This window comes from Rhipicephalus microplus, chromosome 10, assembly GCF_043290135.1.
Source record: "Rhipicephalus microplus isolate Deutch F79 chromosome 10, USDA_Rmic, whole genome shotgun sequence".
Taxonomy (NCBI): domain Eukaryota; kingdom Metazoa; phylum Arthropoda; class Arachnida; order Ixodida; family Ixodidae; genus Rhipicephalus; species Rhipicephalus microplus.
In genome coordinates, this window is record NC_134709.1 from 95,008,628 (window position 1) to 95,036,540 (window position 27,913).

The following is a 27,913-nucleotide window of genomic DNA, read 5'->3' on the forward strand; positions in this document are numbered from 1 at the left end:
TAGCAGCATCTTTCTTGCCTTGGTTGAATCAAGTCAGCCTAGCTCCTGTTTTCCTGAATGCACGTTATTAAAAATAAAACACCATTGTTCTATGAGGAAACGAATAAACCGGGCACATTTCCATCTGAATGCTACGTGTGTAACCTCACGTCAATATGACTTATTTTGCAAAACAGTTCAAATATTTAAATTATCAGTGCATTTGAAATCTTTCAGACGCGATCATACCTTTCCTTGCTCTTCTAGGTTGGTGAGCATTACCACTTTGCAGCTCCCTTCTTGCCAGACCATCCGCCAAAAATCTGTCACTGTCGCCGCCATGGGACCTAGCGTAATAAATTATTAAACATAACTTCAGTGTGGGTGTATTGGTTCGTGGTCAAGTTGTTTGGGATGCATGCAGCGCTAAGACACACCTGGATAGAGACACACAGCTGAGACGAGAGGCGCTGACCTACAAATAGCTATTACTGCATTCACCAGTGCAAATTTATCTGCTGTAATCACTCAAAAGTCGTCGTGACAATCACGTTTTTTTTTTTTCAAATATTACAAAAAGCGATGAAAACAGTCTTAAATAGTTGTTTAGCTGGCACAGAAATTCCCATAGAGCACACGTGCAAGAATAAAAGAGCACGAGAGGAAAACAAAGAAGAACGTAGCAACAGATGGGTGCTTAGCGTAAAAAAAAGCATAAACCCGATGAAAAAATTAAACGGCATAAAAAACCGAGGTATGGGATTGAAAAAAAAGGCAATAAATAATACTATATACTGAGATAACCAACCTTACAGTCAAATAAAACTAGGGAAGGCCTACTAGCGCAGTTTTCCCCACCTGCGAGGATCAAAAGAAGTCTCCACAATTTCCAGCTCAATTTTACCTTGCGCTTTGCGAGTTGATGTTTGCACATACGTATTTTTGTGAATACCGTAGTGTTTATTTTGATGGTGAACGTGGCGATTGGGCCGGCCGGAAAGAAACCTGCTAGCGCGCGCCCATCGCGTAGGCCACAGTCACAAGCTGCCGTGTCGCGACAGAACAGCCGGATGTCCTTCATATCTGACGCAGTGCCTCCTCTATTTTATGAATGCCAACTAGATGCGGATTTTTCAACACAGAGAAGGTGCTGCCTGAGGCATCATGGGTGGCCGCCTGTGAGATCAGAACTCAAGTAGTAAAGCTGGCAGAAGACTATCGTGAACTTGTATCCAAACACCCAGATACACGGGCATTTTTAGATGCGAAGCAGCTCTTTGACTAGCCTGTGTAACGCTGTCCCTAGGTCCACACAGCGCTCCCCGCGCCAAACTTGTTGGGGCGGTGCCAAGTACGTCACGCCTTTCCTCCGAGTGCTTCACTCTTTCCCTAGCCTGTCACCGCTCGCCGTGTGTCATCTCTCTCACTTCACCCTCTTTACTGCTCGCAACGTTCGAGCGCACATTGAGTAAAAACACTCTTTCGGCTCGTTTATTTGCTGCGAAACTTGCACGAAACCCAACCCGCCTCCTGTGTTTTTTCGCCCCGCCACGGTGGTCTAGTGGCTAAGGTACTCGGCTGATGACCCGCAGGTCGCGGAATCGAATCTCGGCTGCGGCGGCTGCATTTTCGATGGAGGCGAAAATGCTGAGGCCGTGTGCTCAGATTTGGGTGCACGTTGAAGAACCCCAGGTGGTCGAAATTTCCTGAGCTCTCCACTATGACGTCTCTGATAATTATATGGTGGTTTTTGGGCGTTTAACCGCACGAATAACTCAATCAATCCCGTGTCATTGCATTTCAATAAAACGTTTACTCGGCTAAAGGCCACACCAAGTTTCACTTTAAACCATTTTTCTAGCACCCGCGTCGGCGATCGTTTCAGCCGGGACAACGGCGTGCGCAACGCGGCTGCTTTGTATACTATTGCGGTTTCTTTCGAGGAGACGTTCTCTACTTTATTAATGAATTTTTTTAGATCTCACGCGCACCTATTAAATTCTTTCTTGTTGCGTGGGTTGTAAGGTGCCTGAATAAAACTGATGCCATAATAAATAGTCTTGAACAAATTGTTCGGCCATCGTTATGTAATCATCATAAGTACGTCACGAACTATTTTAAATAACCAAAATGAAGGGAAGCTGCTTACCTTGCGTCGCAATGTATTTGCGCGGAAACTTGTAACCCTGTGAGGAAACATGATAGTATGTTTGACAAGCCCTCGGATTTTTTTTCATGAGATTGTACTCACGGTGCTCGAGAAATCCAAGAATTTATAAATGCGACATATCAATGTTCAGAAATGCTCAAAGTGAATGATAGCAGTAATAGGCGCATCGTTTTTTTGTAAAATGTCGCACTCAAATAAATGAATGGCCAACGCTACTGAAGCGTGGATTTGGGGTGAAGAGAGGCACCTCGCACATCGAGAACACTGGCTACTAAAGGAAAACTATTGAAACAAGGATATTCTCTCATTTTCATAAATGGTTGGCCGCCGAAACTTGCTCGCTTAGTCCCATCGTTTGATATAATGGCATGATAGCCTCTTCACTAGCCACTGTTAGAAATATACAGAAAGTGGCAAATCCTCCGAGCAAGAAAAACCAAGATTTCTCCAACGTTCTGCAGCAAAAGTAAGAATATTTGTGGGAGTAATATATTTTAACGTTTATTCTGCCATTCCTTAATCAATAGCACAATGTATATCAGTGCAAGAAGCGTACTCACCGGTAGATAACTTGCATTTATATAGTCCGCTTTATCAAAACCTGCCATTGGAGTCAGTCTCACTCTGGAACGGTCGTCTGAAAAATTCCAAGAATAACTCAAGATCTCACAAAACATCCTCGCATAAATATGTGGTAGAAGTCACCAGTGATGATCAATGGCGGTCTTACATGCACACGGTATGAGTGGCGTGGTCACTGTCAGTGTCATTTCTGCTGATAAGTCGGTGCTCAGAAGCAGAGTTCAGAATTTTCAGCTTTGTTGAGGTAACGCTTCTTTTCATGACAAGGTGAGAACAAAGGAAGCCGTTACATCTCGACGGAAGACAACACGGTGACTTCCGTAGTGGTTCAAGGATTATTTAAGATCCTCCATGAGACTTCTGTATTTAGATTTTGAAAAGTAAATGTTCGGTGCAGTTTTGTCTGGTTCGCATCCGTAAAAGCTGTAGTGAATTAACATTTTTCATCTGGCTGGACAAGCGTAAGATTACCGTAAACCTGTGAAATGACCGAACAAGGCTGCCGGCTGGTCTACACAAGCTCCCACAAAGCTCAAGACACCACTGCACAGTTTCTTTAGTAAAGCTAGGAGACGCAATTTGCCTCCGTGGGTCTATAATACGGACGAGTTAGTACCTGTCACTTCGAAAGAGATATACGAACCCTGGCTTGACCACGTCTTTCCACGCATGGGTCGGCAAAATTTGAACCTGTTCATCGTAATTTACAACTGACAAACTCCAGTGCTATAGGTAAAGGCGGAACGGACAGCATTTTTGTCGTGATGCATGCCTCGTCTGTCCTCGTCGATTGTTTAGCGGGAAAGCTCGTCGTAGCTGTACCACTGCATTTGCTACAGTCTGGCTTCTTCACGGTGTACCCGCGCTATTGTATGTTCGTATGGGCATTCGGTGAGGGAAAGAGAGGCTGTTCCCGGCACTACAGTTACCTGCAAATAATAGACACATAAAAAAGGAGTCTGAAGCCTGGCTTGTTTGTACATTGCAAAATCGACAAAGCAAGCCTTGAAAGACATGTACCCAAGAAGATTTCAATTCACGCGCATACACGCGAGCGATTGCCACAGTTTAATAAGACAACATTTCCTGGAAATGAAAAGCAAAGGCACGTGTGCCCCGTACACAATACATTTGAGATGACAGGGCTGTGAATGAGGCAAACCAATCGTAATCAAATTGCGCGAGCGCTTTAAAGTACCGTGCAGATTAACGCACCGCACATGACACCTCATTATTACATTTCTACAAAAAAAGACATCTCTTTTCGTGATAGCGGTAACGAGGGTATCCTTACGCAACAATTGTGTCCAAGTTTTCTTTCTTCTTTTTTGCATTTGATCCTCATCAGTCAGATCGATTTCACATTTCGTGAGTTGCCTAATAGCTTCGGTATCATCAGAAACGCGTGAGCAGCCGCACACTGTAATGTTCAGCCGGATTCGCACCTCCATCTGATGTGACAGCGGTTTTGGTTCATTGAAGAGAGTATTTACACAACACCATGTCTGCCGTGTGTACAATCTACAACCTGAAAGTGGTATGCGATACACAATGTTTGTAATGCAGTCGATATGTCGTTCATGCTGCTTGATTTCGATTTTGCAATGCTTGCCTAAAAACATGACACCTTGCATGGTACTGAGAGCAAGACTCGTACGCAGTAGCTTGAGCCAACTGTTAGCACGAAAGTGTTTTATGGCTGGGTTCACCTCGACTACGCTGATCTACTTCCGTCACGGATATGACGTTGTAAAATATGAATACCACATTGCAAAGAAAAATAAAATTGGCTGATCCTACGTACAGTGGGAATCAATGAAATGTGATGCATGAATGAGGAAGATTGAAATGTCACTTTGCAATCCGCACAACGTTACGAGGCGGGGGTATATTATGCGTTACATGGCTACCATGTGAAGATTATCCTGTTTCGACATGTCATTTACTTTCGTCCTCTATTCACGTCACCTGATTCCAAAATTAGTATATGTAGAAATAGTGAAGCGGCCGCGGGCATGCCATGAGCGTATCATGTAGTTATGCCTTACATGACATGCATATCATGATTATCATGTTTAGACATGTCATATACTTTCGTCAACTATTGACGTCACGTGATACCAAACTTGGTACATGTAGAGCTAGGGGAACGGCTGCTAGCGCATCTTGAGCGTGGTGTGTGGTCATGTTCTTACATAACATGCGTCTCAGGATTACAATGTTTGCACCAGTCCTATAGCTCCGCCATCCCTTGACGTCTCGTAACTCCAAATTTGGTATATGTGGAGCTAGTGAAACTGCCGCGAGCGGATCATGAGTGTGGCACGTAGTCATATTGTTGCATGACACTCATGTCATAATTTTCATGTTAGGGTCTGTCACTTGTGTTAGCCATGCAGTCATGTCATACCATACCAGTTTTGTAATATGTCATGTGAACGAAACCACTGCAAAAGCAGCAAGTATACAAAATGTATATCATGTTGTTCGTGACATTCATGTCATGATTTTTATGTTAAGACTAGTCACTTATGCTTGTCATTCAGCCATGTTATGCCATACCAAGTTTTGTATTGATACCATTATCGAAACGGCCAGCAGAGCTGAAAGTGGTAAGCGGTAGGTAGGTAGGTGTAGGTAGGTTGGTAGGTAGGTAGTAACGTAGGTAGGTAGGTAAGTAGGTAGGTGGGTGGGTGGGTGGGTGGGTTGGTGGGTGAATAGGTAGGTAGGTAGGTAGGTAGGCGGGCAGGCGGGCAGGCGGGCAGGCGGGCAGGCGGACAGGCGGACAGGCGGACAGGCGGACAGACGAACAGACGGACAGACGGACAGATACACAGATAGATAGATAGATAGATAGATAGATAGATAGATAGATAGATAGATAGATAGATAGATAGATAGATAGATAGATAGATAGATAGATAGATACGTTTAAAGTCGAAGTTTGCTAAGAAATGGTTCGCGTTAAAAAAATGAGAAGGAATGTTCTTGTTGTGGGGTGTCGAACCACCAACCTCTCAGCCTACAGCGTGTGGCGCCAAAACACTAGGGTACTGAGTGTACGATGTCAATATTGTTAGTGGCAAGCTATTCATATACGCCATATATTGTTTGGCAGTCCTCAGAGCTCTGCAACTTCGCCGCGTTATTGTCAGTAGCGAGATGGCGGAAGGTGCGCCATTGGGTGTGCTCCCAAGGCCGTCACCACTAGCGTTTCGATGAGCGCCACGCTTCCATGGAGCATTCTCTCACGTGCGTGCTCTTATCGGACCCGTGATTCGGTAGAGCAAAAAAGTCACTTCCCTCGCTGCCACGACCGCGTTTACAAAAGGAGTGAACTGCTCACTCGTGAAGAAGTAAGAATTGTGAGAGTTGTTCGTGCTTGTTTTGTAATACTTTTTGCGTTCGTACGGTGCATATTCCTTTGTGTTTGAGCAGCACGCTCTAAGTGTAGAGCTGTGACAGTTGTTAGTCCACGCGCGTCCTGTGTAGGCTCATTTCGTCCGTTATTTCGGCTTGAGGTGTGTTTCCAGCTGCTTGTCATTTCTTGTGCGACATTGCGATTTGTTGCTGTAGAATTCATTCTTTCACCCTTGTGTTAAAAAAAGCACAATGAACGTTTAAGTACTACTGTCAGGACGCGTTTTACTATCGAGTTGTACTGATTCCTAGAAAGAGGGATAAGCCGTGTTTTTTTTCTGACATTGCAGTCAGTTTGTGTGTAAAAGAAATACTTCGACCCTTGACATCTGACTTACGGCTAGGAGGTACGCAAGAGTGCGCATTTACTAATCGAGTACTCATTAAACTGCCACCTAACAGTGGTGCTTTTAGCAAAGAGTTCCTTGTCTTTTATTTCCTGACTAAAATACAAATTAAGTTGTCAGTTGTTTACTCACACGGAAGGATGTCGTCGTAGCGATTTTTGGGTTTATTTTCCACCTTTAGCGCTACATCCCAAGGATGAAGTTGTCCCTTGGCTATAGTCTGAAATAAAACATGTGGCAAATATATCAGAATGTTTGCGCAATGAATGAAGAACGAAAAAGAAGATTCATACAAAAAAGTGTTTGGACGGTGTATGGTATCATTTTGTTACGCGATATAAGTCAGAAAAATGTGCTACCGGTAAAAAGAAGTGCAGGTAAAATTTCACCGCAAGTTTTTGTATCGAAAGCTCTAATTTGGGTTTTTGAGACTGAAATGCACAGTCGCCGGAAAAGAGCATGGGCAGTGCCAGAGTTTACCAGTAGTCAGATTAATTTATCGATTAATAAACAGTTGTTAAAGTATTCGCAATAAATCAGGGTGACTAGTACCACCAAACGCTATAGCAACCCATTCTCTAACGTGTACCATGCAGTTCTCACGTCTCACCTTCTTCATCTTCGCTTTTAATATTGTTATTGCAACATCTTTCAATTTTGTTTATTCCATGGTCTTTGAGCACCGATCTTCCAGTTTTCAATTATTAGCCTCTACCGCAGATTTATGAATGTTTTCGAAATTGCCTTGAAAGCCCTTTGATCTAAAACTTGACTGTGAAGCATATCTCAGTTGACATGTGAAATAATTCTCATGTGCAAATGGTATGGCCATGGAGCCACTAGTTTTTACGGATAAGAAACACAGCGTTTTTGCTCTGCCCATAACCAGTAGAAGTGAAGTAGGATTTCATTAAATGTATTCTTTTTCTGTCCTTTTTAGCTTCTTGTATTTTTTTTCTGTTCCTCTTTAGCTTCTTTACTTCTCTGTTGTTTTTATGTTATCTAACGGACAGTTCTCTTCGGGTTCTCGTTTATTTTTTCTAGAAAGTTCAATTGTAAGTCATGAGTTCATTTCCGTTCTGGGACAGAATGTCTGTTTTCCTAATATTTGCTGTTGTCGAATTTCTGCTGCTGCTAAGCCAAATCACTGAATTGTAACTGTTTTTACTCAAAGGGCTCACTTGCAGCATGTCATCAGTGATGTTCCGTGTCGGGAATTTTCCCTTCTTCGGGAGATTTTCGCCTATCATTTTGAGTCAAAGGGAATCTTCGTGATATTGAAGGGAATTTCAGGAATAGGTAAATTCTCCTATGGCGACCGATAATTAGTGGTCACAGTGCTTCTTCGTCTGCTGTAATCGGTTCTGGTGCATACAGCACGGAGGCATAGCCTTCGAGATTCGTTTCTGATATTTACGCAGAGCGATTTCTAGTTCACTATTTGTGTTTGACTTGAAGCCCACAATGTGCAGTGTACTAACAGTCGTGACGCCTCCACACTGATCACCTTTCGAGGCATCCAGACGTTTGTATGGACTGTTAATAAAGTCACACTTTTGTTGTGCGGTAGTGGAGGGGTTAGTCATGGTTTCAAAAGTCGCCAGTACGTGAAACACGTGTAATTATAGTATGCTTTTGCTTGGATGGTGGCAGAAATGAGTACTGTTGTGCAGGGAATTACGCTGGGAATTTCATGAACGTTTGCAGAAAAAAAATTTCCCGAAATAGAGAATTTTCATGTCTCTGAATGGGAGTTCTTCGCCGTAGTACAGAAAATCACTGCATGTCATCACGCTCCTGCCTTCTTAGCAGTATCATTGCAAAGAAAGCGCGCATCAAATATTGTGTGAATGAGCAGACAACACGAGCAATACAAGTAGCTAATAAAGGAAGGGGTGTGTGTTAATTGTAGCTCAGCTATTGCCACAAGCCAATGAAGGGTGTGTCACGTATAAACCGTGCGCCAAGGACTAGCGTGATCAGTACCTCATTGTCCACTGTAGGGCTACAAGAACTATGTAGGTACCCGATGATAAAGTCGACTTTTTATTGCGATAGATATTATATGGACTCTCGAGGGGTGTTCTTACTGTCACCGTCAAGTTTATCATAAAGTTCAAATATACGACAATGTCTCGCGCATCGTTTTTATTTTGTATGTTTGAGAGAATGCTTTAAAAAGCCACAGACTGGAGTGGCTCCAGCAGTAATGAAGCGTGCAGGCCGGATTTGTCGGAGGATGGAGCTTAAGCGGGGGCCAGTGGCGTTTAGGGAGGGACACGTTGCTCGGCCAGCCGCTGGGCCTCTAATTTTCTATTTAGTAAATGCACAGCATTTCCCAGTGAGCTTAAATGATTTCCTGTCTGTCTGTCTGTCTGTCTGTCTGTCTGTCCGTCCGTCCGTCCGTCCGTCCAACTGGCGGTCTGCCTGTCTGTCTGTTATTGCCTCCTTAAATTCGTTCAGAGAAAAAAACTGGCATGGGAGTGCAGAAGGATTGAATGAATTCGTCTACCTGGTCAATATATGAAAACTTTTCTTGCATTAACAAAGTACTCGTGAAAGCAGCTACTACCCCTCATACAATTCATATATGGAAGACTCTTGCTGACCAAAAGAGGGGAATGAACAGCTCCATCCCCTGCATATGTACATTTTGCCATTGTTCATGCATGGCCAACATAGAGCACCTCATTGTACACTGTCCTGCTCTACATCGTTATCGAAAGAAGAATGCCATATTTGTTACATTTCTATTGAGAAGCAGTGCAAAAGGACATCCGAGAGAACCCCCAGCAGCTTGTCACATTAGCCCATTTCACAATTAGCAGCGGCTCGGTGTCCATTATTTAGTGTGTGCCTGTCATCCCTCCCCCCTCACCAATCTTCCCATCAGTGACCTTCAGTCCTCCCTTTTCCTAATTAGATAATTTTTATATCTATGCTCTACGCATGTAAGGCATATACCGGTGTACCACGGCTGTAATATTCGGGTATGCGCCACAGCTGATAGCCAGCTTATATATACCCCGAATTGACGAGAACAGACTAATAATTTTATGATGAGAGCCTTAAGAGAATCGACATAAGCGGCGTTGACCCGATGAATGTAAAGATAAAAAAATATTATTCCAGCAAGAATGGAACCTAAGCACTCTGCATGTAAGTCGGGTATTCTAACACAGAACCATGCTAAGTCTGCAAACTACTTCAGAAACTCAACCGAGGGACACCATCAGGCTACCCTGAAAAGGAGCCAGAAATTAAGTCGGCGGAAGCCATGGTAACCACGCTATTTGTTATTTTCTCCACATTTCCAGCCGGATAGAAGAGAAGTGGTGTTATGAGCAGTCCTCACTAATAATTTATAATAATTCATTGCCTCATGCATTCTTTGCCTAATGGATGCACGAAGCTCACCTAACCTCACTACTACTACTACTAGTTTTAAGAGATACGCAATCTGCCATTAAAAAGAATGTTCGCGCTTCGCGACTATCAGCGTTTTCTCATTACGTGCTGAGCGTCTGTCTTGCCTACTACGCACTACTGCTCTTTGATGGTAAAAAAAAAAGAAATCCCATAATTTTTGGCAATAACCAGAAGTATGCATCCACATTTTTTAAAAATTCAGTTCTCCATGAAATAAACGTAGGACAGTTGATAAGCTTGTTCAGTAAAGCTGCGCGGCTGACAGCATTTCAGCACGCTTGTTCTTACTCCGATAACAGTGTAGAGAGGTAACAGTTCAACACACAGCTTTCTTCAATAAGTGTGGCAGTGAAGCAACAAAGGTTCGGTTACTTGATGGGGGAAAATATATTTTTCCGGACGAATAATTTCTGCGCCTTCCGCCAGCCTATAACAACACGAAGCACTGATTATTAAATAAAAAACATGAATTTTGCGTGAAATTATGCAACATAACTGTTAAGCACACTGTCAGGATTACTTTTGATCATCTGGATTCCTCCAAGCAAACGCAAATGCAAGTACAAGGGTGCGTCCATATAAAGTTCGTCCAATGTCTGAAATGCGCATGGTGACTCAAGTATAACCACCTTCATGTCATTCCACCTTCTGCTCATTTTAAGCGTCAATTTAAGCACCCGAAGTGGGAGACTTTCTTTGACAGATATATTTTCCTATGGTGCGACCAGGACCTTACAATAAAATATTATCTCAAGCCCATATAAAGCTCGTTGCATAACACATAAGAAAAAGCCACATAGTTACACAACTTACAAACAAAATTCCGTAACAACAAAAAAACGAAAGGCTACATTCACATAATATCTAATATTCCTCATGTTTGGCATGACGCAAATGGCACTTTACGATGTATTTCAATTACAAAGTGATAACTGCACCGAAATGATCCTGGCGAACGGAGGGTATGAGGACGATATACAGCAGTCTTGGGAAGGGCACTATCTAATTTTATTGCATGGATATACAGGCGAGCAAGGCCCACTGCTTCTGTAGTGCTAAATAGTAACAAGTTTCACTGACCAAGCTGGACAAGCCACCTTTTGAAAAAAAAAAACATGACACACGCACATATATGCTAGCCTTATGTGGCTAGCAGATGACGCAGGGAGCAATTCATGTTAGGTGAGCTTTAACCAGTGGCCACCAGGTGGCAACTTCATTCAATCTTGGAGAGAAAAAAGAAGTGTGGTTTAACAAAGTGTCATTGATTGCAACTTTGAATGCAGCAGGCTCTTTGCTGAAGAGGTTGCGGTTGAATATCGGCCGGGATTCGTAAACAGGTCCTACCTTACCACGCGCTGAGCTCTTACGGCCTACTTCGCATTGAGGCGACAAATACCACAAACACCGCATCGCTTCCTGAAGCTGCTGTATTCTCTTAATTTATCTTTTGGTAGGGTTAAGTGATATCAGATTCTAAAGTTCTTAGCTGCTAGTCTTGCTTCGTATAGCTTCATGATTTTTTGTTGTCACATTCAAGTCTCTTCACCGATGCGGGGAAACTGTGAATTGTTGTGTTACTAGCAGGAAGATAGTGTTAATACCTGCATAAATGAGGTAGTAGCATCATTCAGCCAACCGTAATCCTTCATTCAAGCTGCGAATTGAAGGCATCCCTACCATGTACTCTTCTTTGAGGAAGCCAGTCCGTTCACCATGACTGATGTATTCCTGAAGCCGAAGCACAGAGACTGGCTTCGAGGGAAGGCCGTGATGGGTAACGACTGCCATCATGAGATAATCGTTGCTGTCCTTGGTTATCATTGGACTTGATTCTGATGTTACGTTTCCATCAGCTACAAGAGAGAGAAAAAAAGCACAGAAGTCGTGACCGTAGTGCCCAGTCAGAAAGCTGTACTCAAATAATAGATGCCACACATGAAGGGAAAGTATATGAGAAATCAAGTGCAATTAAAGTTATGCGTATGCGTAATATGATCACACGAGCGTTAATGACAAAATGCAAACTGTTTTTATGTGCACGGTGCTTTCCAGCATCGCTGCAGCCAAAAAATAACGCGCCAGGCATGAAGAACAGGGGCGAAGCCAGGGGGTAGCACATCGGGCCCGTTCCCCTCCCCTGATATTTTTTTTTTTCGCTATGACATAGCGAAAAATGACCTTTTCAAAAGGGTGCTCTCGCCGAAATTAAAAAGCTGCCCTCCCATCATCCCCCCCCCCCCCAAAAAAAAAAGATTCTGGCTATGCTCCTGGCGAAAGATATAGGTATTTTCTTCATAAGTAGCTTGCGAAGCACATCGGTTGCCACTGTTTACCAGACGCAGTCTCTTCATTGTTAAAAACATTTGTGGATGTTAAACATTATCAAGCTTCCCAGTCTTATTGTAACAGCCCGTGTATAACGCACTCTTAGCCTTATGGCAGACTAACAAGGCTAGGAGTCTAGACTTTTGGGATTTAAGATCTTGCCAGAACCAGCACTGATATTGGGTCTGTCAACTTAATACAAAACTGTTTTTATTTGTACATAGATCACATTGTTCGTGATGGGTCTGTCAACTTAATACAAAACTGTTTTTATTTGTACATAGATCGCGTTGTTCGTGATTACTCCGGTGAGTTCATTGCGTGTTGCTCTAAAGCCTCTGTACTCTCATTTAGGCAGCATTACCAAAAATGTCACAGCTTTGCCCAAAAGGCAAAGCAATGAACGCGATAGGAACAATTTGAAAAGTCACGCCCAAAATGAAAAGCAGATCGACACGTGCTCCGCGTTTCTCGTGCGGAAATGACGCACAAAACGTACTCACAGGTACGGATGCACGCGAATAAGCGTCTCATTTGTTACTTCGCTGAGCCTTAAAAGCACGCGCTTTTCGCGAACGGAGACTGCAATGATTGTAGTGACCTTTGTGCGCCTGGTAACTAAAGCAGAATTGTTCCATGTAAAGCCTTAGGCCTGCCAAGGTGTACGATCCTCCCCTCCTCGCCACCGAGAGATAAGGACGTGCGAGGAGCGTAGCTCCTTTTCTATAAGCTGGGCAAACTACGCGTAGAAGATTAGAGCGGGCGCGGCTGCGTGATGTGGCGATGTGCGCTCATTGCGCCATCTTTCTGGTAATGCCAAAAACACAGCAGTGGTAAGTGGTAGATATAAATAGCTTCCCGTTAGACTGGTGAAGAACATCCTACGGAGTGGCTCAGTGGTTAACACCTCGTTTTCACGACGCAGAAGTCCCACGCTTGATTCCGCGCACTAGAGTGTTTTTAAAGACAATAGTCTTTTTCTGGGGACCTTCCACGCAAAAAATTTAGTATGTCTGTCTTTCTATACATTTGTTTGTTTGTCCACTTCTAACGGTACCGGGTACTCTGTACGGCACCAGCCGATACCCCAAATAGCCGACCCCATCCGCAGCGCCCACCAATGTTGCTCAAGCTTCAGCGGTCATACTTTAGCGATTGTCAATTAAAAAGCAATGATTGCACATATCTGAGGCACTATAACAACACATATGTGCGTATTTTACTAGAAAAGGCATACAGAAGTAATTCTAACGAGCATAGCATTTATCCCGCTTCGCTGAACGGTTGCACGAAAAGGCGAATGTTTCCAATGCTTTGCTAAGACAACACGGTGGTGGCACCTACCAGTCGCCTTGCTATCAACACCTTATCACCTCTGAGATGGGCGCGCACGCCCGTCTCAGAGCGATGCGCTTCATTTTTTAAGAAAACTGCCAGATAGCGCTCATGTCTCACGTGTGACATGACTTGATGCGCTCGTTCACCTCCGCTGCACACTCGAGGCACTCTAGCACAGCGCCTCCAGAATACCATTCACCAATTTCTTGTGCAGAACATCAAATAAATGTTTTGTTCACTCTCTCCACAAGCAAGACTATCGTCTTTCGACGACATTTGCAGATCAACATGCAGATACGGGGCCAATTTTTTCTTGATTTTTTTCTTTCTTGCGTTTTCCGATATATATATACGTATACATATATAGTGCATGACATCAACGCCGACATCGACGCTGACGGCAAAATCCAGCTGAGAGTGTCCATATAATTGCTATCACAATAAAATCAGAAGAAATCTTCTCAAGTCAAGAAAAATTTAGGTGTCCTTTCTCTGGTGCATCCACTACTTCCAAAAAAGTGTTTTGGTCACACTTAGATGATACTGTGATAAAACCGGCCACAACCGACGCCTCCTTTTATTACGATAGCAATTATATGGACACTGTCGGCTGGATATTGCCACCGGCGTCAGCGTTGCTGTCACTCACCGTATATGAATAGGTATCTATATATAAAAACGCATGAAAGAAAAAAATAATCCAGAAAAAGATTCCGGTGCGCGTAATTGGATGTCGGACCTCTGAATCGTGAGTGGATGGCGTTAGCCACTGAGCCACAAAGGAGCACCTCCTTAAATGTTCAAACGGCAAGCTATTTATATTTACCACTTACCCCTCATGATGAGAATCTTGGAGGAAACTGTCGTATTTTCAGCATTACCAGCAAGATGGCACATTGAGCGCGCGTCGTCACATCGTCATGATGGTGCAGCGCACGCTCTCATCTCCCACGTGTACTTTGCCCCGTGGAGAGAGGGCAGGGTGGACGCTCACGCGTGCTTATCTTGCGGTGGGGAAGATTGTACACCTAGGCTGGCCTTGAGCTTTGACCGGAATGACTCTGTTGCAGTTACCGGGCGCAAGAATGTCACTGCAATTGTTGCACAGTCTCCTTTTGCGAAAAGGGTGCGCTTTTCGGACATCACAAAGTAACAACTGAGGCGCATATTCACGTTCATCTGTACATGTAAGTATGTTTTGTGCATTTTTTGTGCGTGGGAAACACGGGAAATGTTTGGACCTGCTTGAGAGTCTGCACGTGACCTTCCAATTTGTTGCTATCGCATTCATTGCTTTGCTTTTCCGGCTAAGCTGTGACTTTTGTTTCTTTCAATGCCAGTGCCAATGCGCGCTTGTCAACGGGGACTGCCGGTTCACCTTAGTTCTGAGTGTGGTCGTGATGCAATGGTATATGAGGGGTCGCGATGGTTATGTTACACCTGCTTCCGAGCACTATCCACCCGGAAAGGCGATAGACGTGTTTCCCACTCCTATATCATACGTCTGTGAGATTTATTGCATCGCGCTCCTTTTTAATGGCTCCAAGCAACGTTGCCGCCTCATCACCACACAGCGCATGTAGTAGCGTTGCAGTGACGCTTCCCCATTCGTTGCCCGGATAGCGCCACGAACGGTGACTCTTTATCGCAATACACCGTATCTTTCACAGAGGCAGTGTGACCGCCAACATAGTGAACACGAGGAATTCAAGACGACGCCCCGCGGATCTGCACACAACTGAACAAAAATTACTTGAGAAGCACGGACTGCTGGGCGAAACATTACTTTGTGTGAGGTACTTTGTGAGGCACTGCATCAGGGGCTCTTTTATCCATGACCGCAAAGCTCTCACAAAGGCTAGGTGATGGGCAAGAGTAGGGAAGGGCTAGAGAAGAGGGTGGTGAATGGCTGGCTCGGATGCATCTGGCTAGCATTGATAAAACAGAGGAGGCGTTGCCACAACATACGGATGACATATTCTCATTCAGCTGGTTAGTACGACGTAAATGAGGTTTTGTGAACTTTCCTTTTGTTTGGCAGATTTTTATTTTTCATCTTGCTGCAGCCGAAATTTACTGCGTAAGCTTGGCTGCATGTCAGTGAAATAGATATAACGACAGAACGCCACATTTAACTTGACCGTATCAAGTGTATCACTGACTAGAACCATCTGCGCAACTGTTCCCTTCTGCAAATCATTTTACTTCTCACAAGCACATGACTCTGAATAGCGTACGACCAAAAAGCAGTGATCAGGTTAGTTGAGACGACGAGAAAAGGATAAAAAATTCAGAAACCAGCGAAGGATTTCAGTGAGTTAGATTGATCGGTTAAATCATACACAGTACTACTTCAGTTCTCATCCAAACTGCTTTTCCATTTTCTTTTGCATGTGCTACGCCCTTGTCCGCTCGGTAAATGAACAAACATACGGTAGTTACTAAGTAGTTTACTGACATGTTTAAAGTGTAATTCCCTATTTTACCTCCTTGAAGCGTTTCTTGCTATTGGAATACTACTTCAATGAGCCTATGTGGTCCCTTACAAAAATTATATATTTCCGTAATATTGCTATGGGAAACAAGCGGAATCATCTGAGTGACATAGTGAGCGATTGTTTAGTGTCTATATGTTTGAACACAATCCTGATAAAAATGATGACTTACACTTGGACAGCCTCGATAGAACTTTCATGCTTTGCCTTGTGGAGCTTTCAGAGCGGTAGATAGTTTGCCGCCGCTTCCTGCAGGCATAGAAAAACCAATTCGATCAAATGCTCGAGTCATTGAATAAACTTTATTTAAAGGTTATCTTGCATTTTTTCTTCTGGTGGGGGGATGAGGCGAAGATTAATCTCTGTCTCGTCCCATCCACCATCAATGATGACGATGATGATCGTTGAGGTGCCTGGTGACGGCTCGAATTCTGTGGACCCGGTTGGCGTTTTTGGTTTGTCGGAATTCCTAAAGCTGCTTGGCGAGAATTCTTTGGTAGTCAAAAAGTGAGGTAGAAAGCCCCTTAAGTGTGGACTCAGCATTGTTGTCATTTTTATGCTGACTGACGCTTTTCTGTAATGGTAGCCTTTCTAAAAGAGCTAAGTAAGGGGCAAGAACTGCCTGGTGGTATTCCACAAAGCTAGTTTATTTTATTTAGAAATAGTGCAGGCAAATACCTTGGCCCAGCAGCAGGGGCATCAAAACAAGAGAGACAAAAAACAAAAAACTATATGAATGTGAATACAATGCAACACGAAATAAACGTAATGCATAAAAAAGCAGCAATCACCCTTCCCTTCAGCAAAAATTCACTAAAACAATGGTGTGCCAAGGCAGCCATAAAATCATTCGACTCATGAACTTCAATAAATAGGCAATTCCAATCACTCACTGTTCAGCGAAAAAAAAGAACCGTACTTGTGAGCGATTGTTCTGGGCGAAAATCGGAGCGAGCAAATGTTCGTGCCTGTGTATTGTTTTCCTTGTAGTAGGTCCGCAAACCGAAGGGGGCAACGCCATAATATTTTTCGCAGCAAGGGTTTTCTGTAGTAGTAAGAGACGATTAAGGTTCCTGCGCGTTTGTAGTATCAGTATTCGGTTTTGTGACATCAATGATGATGGGGAATCATGCCTGGCATGTGTTCCGTATATAAATCTCACAGATGTTTTTCTGAACTTGCTCAAGTTTCAGAATATCAGTTTTAGTATGTGGGTCCCAAACTGAGGCAGCATATTCTAATTGAGATCTTACAATTACAGTATAAGCTAATATTTTAGTTTTTACTCGTGCATATTTGAGTTTTGTATTTACGAACCTAAGTTTATTTAAGGCGGTTGAGCAGATATCTGAGATATGAGTTGTCTATGTTAGTTTATTGGTAATTGTGACTTTCCAAGGCACTTGCATTTTTAGACTTACGTTCCTGTTCTGTTTTAAAATTGATAATAAAATTTACTGAGGCATATTTTCCTTGTTTCACGTAAGAATACGGGTTTTTCCGCATTTAGCTGCATTCCCCCATTCGTTGATTGACTGATATCTGGGGTTAAACGTCCCAAAACCACCATATGATTATGAGAGACGCCGTAGTGGAGAGCTCCGGAAATTTTGAACACCTGGGGTTCATTAACTTGCACCCAAATCTGAACACACGGGCCTACAACATTTCCGCCTCCATCGTAAATGCAGCCGCCGCAGCCGGGATTCGATCCCGCGACCTGTGGGTCAGCAGCCGAGTACCTTAGGCACTAGACCACCGCGACGGGGCCCCCATTCGTCCACCACTCAGAATTTGCTACTAGGCATCTCTGCACCACTTCATGATCATCACGTCACACAACTTTCTTAAAAATGACACAATCATCCGCGTATAACTGTATAGACACGTTTGCAGAAATAACATTTATTATATCTTAACATATATTGAAAACAATAAATGCCCTAGCACACTGCCCTGAGGAACTCCCGAGGTGACTGGTCGGGCACCAAAACTGCAGTTGCGGGCATTGACAAATTGCTCTCTGTTAGGTAAGCACGAATCCACTGTATTGTATCACTCTGTAGTTCATTTTTTTGTCAGTTTATATGATAATTTTTTATGCGGCACCCTGTCGAACGCTTTACTAATGTCTAGAAACAGCATACATAGTTGCCCGAATAAATCAAGCGCTTGGAAAAATTCAGGCACAATTGTTACTTAGCTGTATCACCATTTAAAGTTATTTTCGAAATCCATGCTGAAAGTGTGTCAATATATTGCGATCTTTCAGAAACTCGAGTATAAAACGAGCGACAATATGCTCCAAAAGCTTACAGCTTGTGCTAGTAGTAGATAAAGGTCTGTAGTTTGAAACTGTTGCACGGCCTCCCTTCTTGTATACTGACACAACGCGAGCCATGCACCAGCTTGCCGGTATTGCTCCCAAGTTTAACGACCACTGAAAACACTTAGAGAAAAAGTTGAATATTTGTTCAGGTTGTCACCTTAAGAAGGTATAAGGAATATTAGAAGGAGCAGCCAATTTTTTATATTTGCATTTTGGAGCAGCGCCAGGACACTCTCACACGTGATGATGTTATTCGTCGTAGGGCTACATAAAAACTTAGTCTGTCCTTGTTCAGTAAACAGACTTTAAAAATAAGCATTGAAGTGTTCCGCGATGCCTTGAGCATCACTTATTTCAGTTCCATTAGCATAATGTTCTCTATCTGCTGTTTTCTTTGACTTAGGTGTAACCAAAGTTTTTTTGGATCACTAGAAAGAGATAATTCAATATTAGTGCTGAAGAACCTATCTCTGGTTGAAAGTGTGTCAATATATTGCGATCTTTCAGAAACTCGAGTATAAAACGAGCGACAATATGCTCCAAAAGCTTACAGCTTGTGCTAGTAGTAGATAAAGGTCTGTAGTTTGAAACTGTTGCACGGCCTCCCTTCTTGTGTACTGGCACAACGCGAGCCATGCACCAGTTTGCCGGTATTGCTCCCGAGTTCAACGACCACTGAAAACACTTAGAGAAAAAGTTGAATATTTGTTCAGGCTGTCCTCTTAAGAAGGTATTAGGGGTATTAGGAATATTAGAAGAAGCAGCCAATTTTTTATATTTGCATTTAGGAGCAGCGCCAGGACACTCTCACGCGTGATGATGTTATTCGTCGTAGGGCTACATAAAAACTTAGTCTGTCCTTGTTCAGTAAACAGACTTTAAAAATAAGCATTGAAGTGTTCCGCAATGCCTTGAGCATCACTTATTTCAGTTCCATTAGCATAATGTTCTCTATCTGCTGTTTTCTTTGACTTAGATGTAACCAAAGTTTTTTTGGATCACTAGAAAGAGATAATTCAATATTAGTGTTAAAGAACCTATCTCTGGTCAGCGCTACTTTTATCGATGATTCTTGTTTCAGTTATTCAAACTGTGGACTCGTTGATTTGCTCCTCTTTCTCAGTCTTTTAATTTTACGCTTGGTTTGAATGATTTCTCTATTTATTCAAACATTGTTCCGTTGCTGTCTTACACACTTTAACGTTACAAAATGTTCAGTGCGGAACTTTACGACGTCCTGAAGTCTTTGCCATGAAAGTTCAACATCATTATCAATTATGTCAAGATGCGTGTCTAGGTAATTTTGATTGATATATCAGCCTTTGCGAAATCCCTAATTTTTTTAATGCTTCACAATTTTGATGTGTTACCCTTGAAGCTTCCCTGCAAAAATATATAAGCTTGTGGTCAGATATACCAGGCGCCGCCACCGCTGCTCCATCCAAACTATCAGCTTTAGCGGCGTCACCACCCGCTACTCAAAGCCATTATTTGAAGGCGAAGTGCGCTGTATGGAGATTTGTGCGCAGAGTGCCGGCAAGTATAGCACCAGGGCTCGCCAAACATCAACACGGTCTTGCAGCGCCTCGGCATGTGTTGCCCGAAACACAACATATGACTTACAGGCTTTAAAAAAGAATGTCATTTAGGATGACTGCCAGTTGGTTATGTCAGTATAGGTTCATGAAACTGTCCTTATTGGTGAGTGTGGCCATATGTAAACGCCATTGACGAAACGGTGACTTGATTAAGCGCTCGAGAAAGCTGTCCGCCACAATATCTGTAACAAATTAAACGCTTAGTGCAATGCAACATTCAATATGAAAAACTTTCGTGACGCTCTATATTAGTTTATTTGAGGAAGGGTAGCCGATGCCTGCTGTTTATTTTTCTTACACTTTCGTAATAAACTGGCATCACCGTTTGCACAGGTACCTGCGAGAGGAAGAAATGGTACCTTTATGTACCTGTATGTAGCTCACAGGTACCTGTATGTAGCTCACATATGGCAGACAGTCAGCTCGCTTTGAAGACATGAAATTTACTGCACTAAATAAAGTACTCACCTAATGCAGTAGAACATCGTGGCTATTACTGCCACTGTAAGGCAAATGATAACCAGGCTAGCTCCGACGACGACACCGACACCAGCTGAATTGCTGCCCCCATTGACTGCGACAGATATTTAGAAGAGTGATGTTGCGTTCAGTACAGTGAATGATTTACCTTTTCCATTGAAAACTTATCCACGTGCAGCTGCAGAAAAATTGAAATACAAACAAGTTATACATAACTGAAAAATCGATTCTTTCATTTTGCTTCTTGTCCGAATGCCTATCTTATACAGCCACATATTGACCCAAGCGATACTGCACTCTCGAGGCATAAGCTTGTGGAGGATATTCCCATGTCTAATTTTTTGTTAAGATTTGATTTATTCATAACTTTTTTTTCTCTACTCATTCCATTAAAGTGCCTTACAAAATGCTTACCAGTGACAGCAGCTGTCAGGCTGTAGCCTTGCAACACATCCTGCAAGAAAAAATCCCAAATGAGTTCCAGTAGGTTGCTTGCTGGAAAGAGGCTTCTTGAAAACAAATAAAAGTTGCCCAGTTTTGCCCTACAGGTAGCAAGTACACAGTGTATAATCCTAATATCTGATGTGGTACTTCAAACGCGCGAAAAAATTTTCATGGGCTCCGGCTCGATCGCCGCCAACAGTGGCCACAGCACAATGGTAGCAAAATGATAGAAAATTGCTGGGTTTACGGTGTGTATCAAAACACCTCAGAAGATTGTAATCAATGTGAAGTCTTCCCGCACAGCTACAACTCACGATTCTGTCACAGCTTCGGTGCATAGAACTTTAACATTTACTCTGTGAACTGCATGACGGAGTTGTTTCTCGCCGTGGTTTCGCGTCGTTCGGAAAACTCATTGCAATTTAAGCGCATATCCATAACCTTAGAGCAGGTAGGAAGCGGCACACTTCGCTCGCGGTTTCATTGAACAGGTTGTAAAGGGGCTTTAAAGGCAAACAGAAAGTGGACAGGCATCCCAAGACGACAATCTGAGAAACCTGGGAGCAGTCATTTTGTCTTAAATGAAAGTGAATTTGGTGTAAAACTTAGTTTTTCAAGCTCCGCATATCTCTGAAACTGGGCTAACTGTTTGCTCATGAACGGAGAGAAGGATGTCACGAACACTTTCTGCGGCCTTTACTGCCCGATATCCCCCGCTACTATTCCTTGTTTGACGGAAACATGTTAACACAAGGGCACATCGTTGCACTAGACATATACAGGCACTGACCCTCTTTTCGCAACGCGTTGACGAGCAAAATCTTCACGCGTCCAGTTTATTTTCAGGATATTATCGGCTTCTTGCTCCTTAGTTGGTGCCATTTTTGAAGGCACCACGAAAATCAAATGCGAAGCGTTTGTTAGCGAACTTCAGCGACTTTGTCCATCCGTCCGTCCGTCTGTCCGTCCGTCCGTCCGTCCGTCCATCCATCCATCAATCCATCCATCCATCCATCCATCCATTCATCCATCCATCCATCCATCCATCCATCCATCCATCCATCCATCCATCCATCCATCCATCCATCCATCCATCCATCCATCCAAGTGACTAGTCATTACATGAAAATCATGACATGTATGTCATGAATGTGATGATTTACATTTCATAGTATTGCTGCTCTTGCAATGATTTTGTTCACATGACATGTTGCAAAACTGGTATAGTATGGCACGACTGCATCACGAACACAAGCCACATACCCTAACAAGAAAATTATGACATGCGTGTCATGTAAGAACATGACTACATGCCACACTTATGCGTTCGCGGCCGTTTCACTAGCTTCTAACATACAAATTTGGTATGACGGGACGTGAATGAATGACGAAGGCATGTGACTGGTCCGAACATGATAATCATGAGATGCATGTCATGTAACAACATGACTACATACCACGCTCATGATGCGCTCGCCGTTATTTCGCTATAGCTTCACATATACCAAGTTTGGTGTTACGTGTCGTCAATGAATGACGAAGGTATACGACTGGTGCAAACATGATATACATGATATGCGTGTCATGTAAAACAGGACTACATGCTGCCCTCATAGCATGGTCGTGGCCGTTTTGCTAGCTCAACGTATACCCAATTTGGTATTACGTGACTTGAATAGACGACGAAGGTAAATGACACGTCAAACATGATAATCATGGCATGTGTGTCATATAAAACTTGACTACATGCTACGCTCACAGCACGCTCATGGATGTTTAGCTAGCTCCGCAAATTTGGTATCAGGTGACGTGAATAGATGACGAAGATAAATGACACATCCAAGCATGGTTATAATGACATGAAAGTCATGTACGGCATAGTTTACTTTCAACTCGTACCGTTATGTTGATATTTAAGTGATATATCAACCTTCCTTATTCGTGCTCCGCATATCATTGATTCACACTATACGTGGGATCAGCCAATCTTAAGCCAAGCCTTTTGAGCGTGTGTTTTAAAAAGCTCTATCCGTAGAGTTTCCTAAAGGGAACTCTGGCGCTGCTGTCTATGGGAGCTCCAATGCATGGCACTTCAGCGAGCATGGGAGTTATGAGTAGTACATGGATTCGCCTAGTCCTTGTACTTCGTGTTTCTTCTGGCTTCGTGTGGCTTGAAGCTGCTTTATTACGAAACAACAATCGGCAAATGTTTGGCAGTGACGCTTCAGCAGCATAATTTTTTAGGCTTACCACTTCAAATCGGATCACTAAGTTCAAAAGGCTTGATTTTTTCTTCGAAACAAAACTGAATCACAGAAATAGATGAAGCCACAAGTGTGATTTGTTGCCCGCAGGTACGAAGACTAGGCAAATTAATGTCATACTCATAATTCCCATGGTCGCTGAACGTTCGCAGTGCCACAGTCCTTTCTAGTTAATTTTAGAAAATTCTATGCTATTATTAACATAAGTAGTATCCGATGGCTGAGAGGTGTCTGAAATTAATAGAAATTATTTTGTACCTAGCTGCAGCTCTGGCTATCTGATTTGTGCAGAGCATGTCCCTCTCTTCAAAGTGCCGTCCGGGTGTGATCGCCTGGAGCAGTGGCACAGGAAAATCCCCCAACCACGCGACCAGGTAAGTCTATACTGGTCATGTCTTCGCTATCTATCTTATAAAGCACGCAATTTCAACAACCAATCACTCGGAGCTTAAGAAGCGTGTGCTACTTGACGAGCTAAATAGGCATCTTCCATTTATGAATGCCACTTTCACCCAATTTGCGAACTGTTCTGAGCACCTCCTAACTCGGTCAAGTAAACCCAAAAAGCCACCACACAAGCAAGAATTCTTGGGAAAGCACCCAAACAATGTCATTAGATCGGCAATATTTACACGACGCATAAGGGTGTGCAAGGTTCCTCATCATGGGGGGGGGGGTGAAGGTTTATCGCAGGCCCTCCCACCGAACTAAATCAAAGCATAGGGCACATTTTGTGCGCCCCGAATTTTAGTTGATTCTAGGATTTCCTTTAGTCCGTGTCGGCCAGCGCTATCCCTCCAAGTAGGTTAAGTGAAAAAGAGAAGAAGAAAAAAAACCAGAGACACAGATAGAGGGTAAGTAGCAATACACAAGGCAATGAGTCAGTGATGGCTCAATGACACATGCTACTCGTAGAAAATTCAGAGCCTTCTTCGCACACGGGTGTGAAGTTCAAACTTTCCCCTGTCCTTCACTGTACAGCCGTACTTAACGCCGCCATCCACACACTACTATACAAGGCGTGTGATGCACCTCATGCCAAGCTCGATCACATCATATGGGCCTGTTCCGCAGCTACTCACGCAATAAATTACAGCGCAAAACGTACATTCACAATCACCACGGCCGGGCAGTGGGAGGCTTTGCTGCTCGGCACGTGCCAGGAGGACTAGCTCTGGGCTTGTTCGGCTGGCTTACGACGCCCCCAGTATTCAAGGCCCGACCACTGCCTGAGGAATGAGGATTACAAAGAGACCTATATTCTGGCTCCCCACCACCTTTGACCATACCTGAAGTGTCCTTTTCTCTCAAACTTCACGGAACGTCCGATCAGCTGCGCGATAACGGCTGGTCGTCTAAGTCCGCAACGACTGTTGAGAGTGAGTGTGGGAACTACAGTGATGAGTCAATGATACAGATATTCTGCATTATTTTTTCGTAACTGTGATAGTAAGTGGCAGCACTGACAGCACACAGAGCTGTCACCGACTATGTGCCATTTCAAGGTACAGAAGGCAGAAAACAATTCTCACGGACAGCGGTCATCCGGATGAAATCAGCAGGAGTCATAGGTCCACATGGATAATTCCAGTTTCGAGTAAGTCGAACGTATTCCACATATATTTTTGACATGACACGTGGACGTACGAATCCTTGCTGAGCAAAAACACTGACTATCGATGAGCTGGTGATGCATCACTTCCTGAGTGGGTTCTATTGTGTTATTTTCGTGTGCATTCTTAGCTCTATCAGGAGCATGTTTGTAACCGAAGACATCGCAGTCACTCCGTACCCAGCGCAGCATTATTGAACGACATTTGATATATCGGTGTTTGTACTAACCAAAACTTCGTCTGACAAAGGCATAGATGGGAACGCACAGAGAGTTGTCATCGTCAGCTTTAAAGCGGTCATCTCTTCTCGTGCTGCACGAAAAATACAAAGACCACGTTAAACTTTAAACTGAGAGCCCGGCAAGCACCTTCTCTGTTCTTGTCTCGAAATGTGCGTAGAGATCTGCAGTAGCAGGGATCTTCGTCGAAAAAGCTAAAAACACGAAGTTTCGAACCGTGTCAACAGAACCACATCAACCGTCGCGAAGCTCACGGCACTCCGCAGCACACTCGCTAAATTCAACGCGTAACATCACTTTAATGGAACAAGTTTGCATATTAACTACAATGACAGCAGTCCTTTCCAACCGCGCTACATCGAGAGCCAGTTTGTGCTTACAGCAAGACTTTCTGGTTTGTGCTTACAGCAAGACGACGGTAGTGTCCACTCACCCCAGAAAAGTTGCTCTCGACAAGCAAGCCAAACCGATACGTCGTGGCGTCACTGAGGGGCGGATTCTCGAAACCACCAATAAAGCTGTCACTGCCGACAACAAAATCCATCGGTTGCTCCAATTGGCCGGGAGTCAGGCAAGCGGCGACGTAGTAGCCAAGGCCCATGTCCTGGGAAGTGGTGTAGTTCACGAGCCTCACTGGACGAGTGATGACTTCGCCTTCACGAAGTACGAGGACGTAGTAGCTTCTGAATGACGCATGAGAATTAACCAGGAAAAACAAGCGATCACATCAATTAGTTGCATTGTTAAGTCAGAAGCGTTTAAAGAGAAGCAGCAAAACAGCGCCAGCGAAAACAAGGGACCAGACGAGGAGAAACGAGATCTACAAAAGGTGTGTGCGTGTCCTTTCTCCTCGTCCGGTTCATTGTTATTGTTGGCGCTGTTTCACTGAAAGTAAGAACCACGTAACAGAACAGGCCTGTTGAATATGAAAGTAAAAATAAAACAAATCGAAACCAGTTAACACCAGGGAAAAGTGTCTTTTTTAATGAATTTACAAGCTTTCTGGTAATTTTTTATGTTTACGTTCATTAGCTTTCCGTGAAATACTTGCAACTGGCCATGTGCTCAGCATGTGGTTTTGCCTGCAAGTCGTTATAGTAGAATTTAAGCATGTTTTGATGAGTGTGCTTTAATCCTTATTATGATTATGACCTGCCGGCAAAGCTCTGGTATTCTTCGACCAGCTAGACCAACACGATGTGAAAACGACCTATAGGTCGTTCACACACCGCACTTCATGTACCGCACAACTATATATAGTAGTGCAGTGTGTGAAGTTATTGACATTCAAGGGATTCAATACGCACACTGAATATTTCAGTAAACTGAGAAGTATGAAACTAAACGCTGCTTTAAGGTATGCGGCCAATTGAAAAAATTAAGTTTTTTTTTTCAGAATGCAGTGTTTTGATAGTTTTTGGTACGCATTTTTATTCAGAAAGTGCAAGCAAAAGTGATAGACCACCCGTCACCCCAAAAACCGAAACTGTAAGTGCCAGTTTTGTCTGTGTTATGAGATTAGCTTGTTGTATAGCATTTTGCTGGTTATTTTTGTTAACAATCACATCAAGTGAGAATGTACAAAATGCTCTAAAATTATTCTCAATGCGTCCTTTTTAATTGTATAAGTCAAACTTTTCACAAAGCGAATGCGTTACGTGGTACGTGTGTTTTTTACGTTCAAGGACACATACGTGAGCATGCGAAACATCAAATTTATTTTTGTTGACACTGTCTACCATTTCAGTAATGACAAGCGCAGCACATTTGGTATTCTTAAGCAAAGTCATGTCGAGCCTGGCCTCTACACTGCTACCACTTGTCCCTGAAACGATCAGCACCGCAGTGCAAAGGTGCTCCGTCATGGCACTGATGCTGCAAAAAAAGCTGGAAAACAGTTCAGAGGTGTCACTCCAGCAAAGCCACACTGTAGTAAGATCCGCGATAAAACTGGCTCCAAGTATGGAGAAACTTAATGCTCCTGATGACCTTGGGTAAGTGCTGCATCTATTTCACTTCTCTATTTTTTTTACTACCTACATTTCTGGTATTTTTCTGTACATGAGCTGTGATAACTCAATTACTAATAAACATTTTTTCATTAAAGCTTAGTACACTTCCTTATCACATTAATAGGCGTGCAAAATGAACATCAACAAGAAAAATCGTGCAACAAGATTTCATATGGCTTTTTATCTGAAGGTGGCCCTAGCAGTAGTTCATACTTTTTGGTTAATCAATCACTATGTTTTAAAAGTAATCAGATCCCATTTGTTTTGGTTCATTTTACGGGCCGAAGCTCCTTTATGTGCCTGCAAAAAATAATTTTTATTGAGTACAACTTCAGGTACAAGTGTTGGTGAAAGATCAATTTTAATAACATCTTTAATTATAAAAAATTAACAAAAGGTAGGAATCATTTTAGAAAGCTAACACATGCCTAAAAAGATGTACTTTTTATTGTAAATTATTAATCTGCAGTGGATATTGCGTTTAAGAAACGTCTTTCTGACACTTGGCCACCTGCACTTAAGTGCAAAAAATCACACAAAGACGCTTTTACCCTGTATTTGGACTCGCCGAAATTGAAATCAATGCATTGGTTGCAATATCGGTATCTGCTGCTAGAGTTACTTGCTCCATATTTCAAAAGACAACACAATCTATCAGCTGCAGCAGTACATTTACATATCAGACTCACGTGATCGGTCCTTTTTCGAAGTTCACTGGGTAAAGAGTGATGCTCACTTCATTATGGACCACTGCTCCAACCTGGGGCCCAATTTTAACTTCAGGAACTGCGTAAAGACGTGGTTGTGCCACGACAGCGAATGCGTGAATGCGATAGCAATAAGTTA

At 43.1% G+C, this 27,913-nt stretch overlaps 1 protein-coding gene across 3 annotated transcripts in view; it reads right to left on the reverse strand.

The window, feature by feature from the left end:
- The window catches only part of LOC119181596 (receptor-type tyrosine-protein phosphatase T), a 224,056-nt gene that overhangs the window by 51,829 nt on the left and 144,314 nt on the right, over positions 1-27,913 (reverse strand). For all 3 annotated transcript variants that reach the window (XM_075875913.1, XM_075875912.1, XM_075875914.1), the window contains 10 exons: positions 27,757-27,853; positions 25,489-25,738; positions 20,910-20,949; positions 20,484-20,589; positions 16,261-16,337; positions 11,608-11,783; positions 6,631-6,718; positions 2,710-2,786; positions 2,129-2,165; positions 229-326 (listed from right to left, as the gene is read on the reverse strand). In XM_075875913.1, coding sequence (XP_075732028.1) covers positions 229-326; positions 2,129-2,165; positions 2,710-2,786; positions 6,631-6,718; positions 11,608-11,783; positions 16,261-16,337; positions 20,484-20,589; positions 20,910-20,949; positions 25,489-25,738; positions 27,757-27,853 — 1,046 coding nt within the window. The remainder of the gene's footprint in view (positions 1-228; positions 327-2,128; positions 2,166-2,709; positions 2,787-6,630; positions 6,719-11,607; positions 11,784-16,260; positions 16,338-20,483; positions 20,590-20,909; positions 20,950-25,488; positions 25,739-27,756; positions 27,854-27,913) is intronic.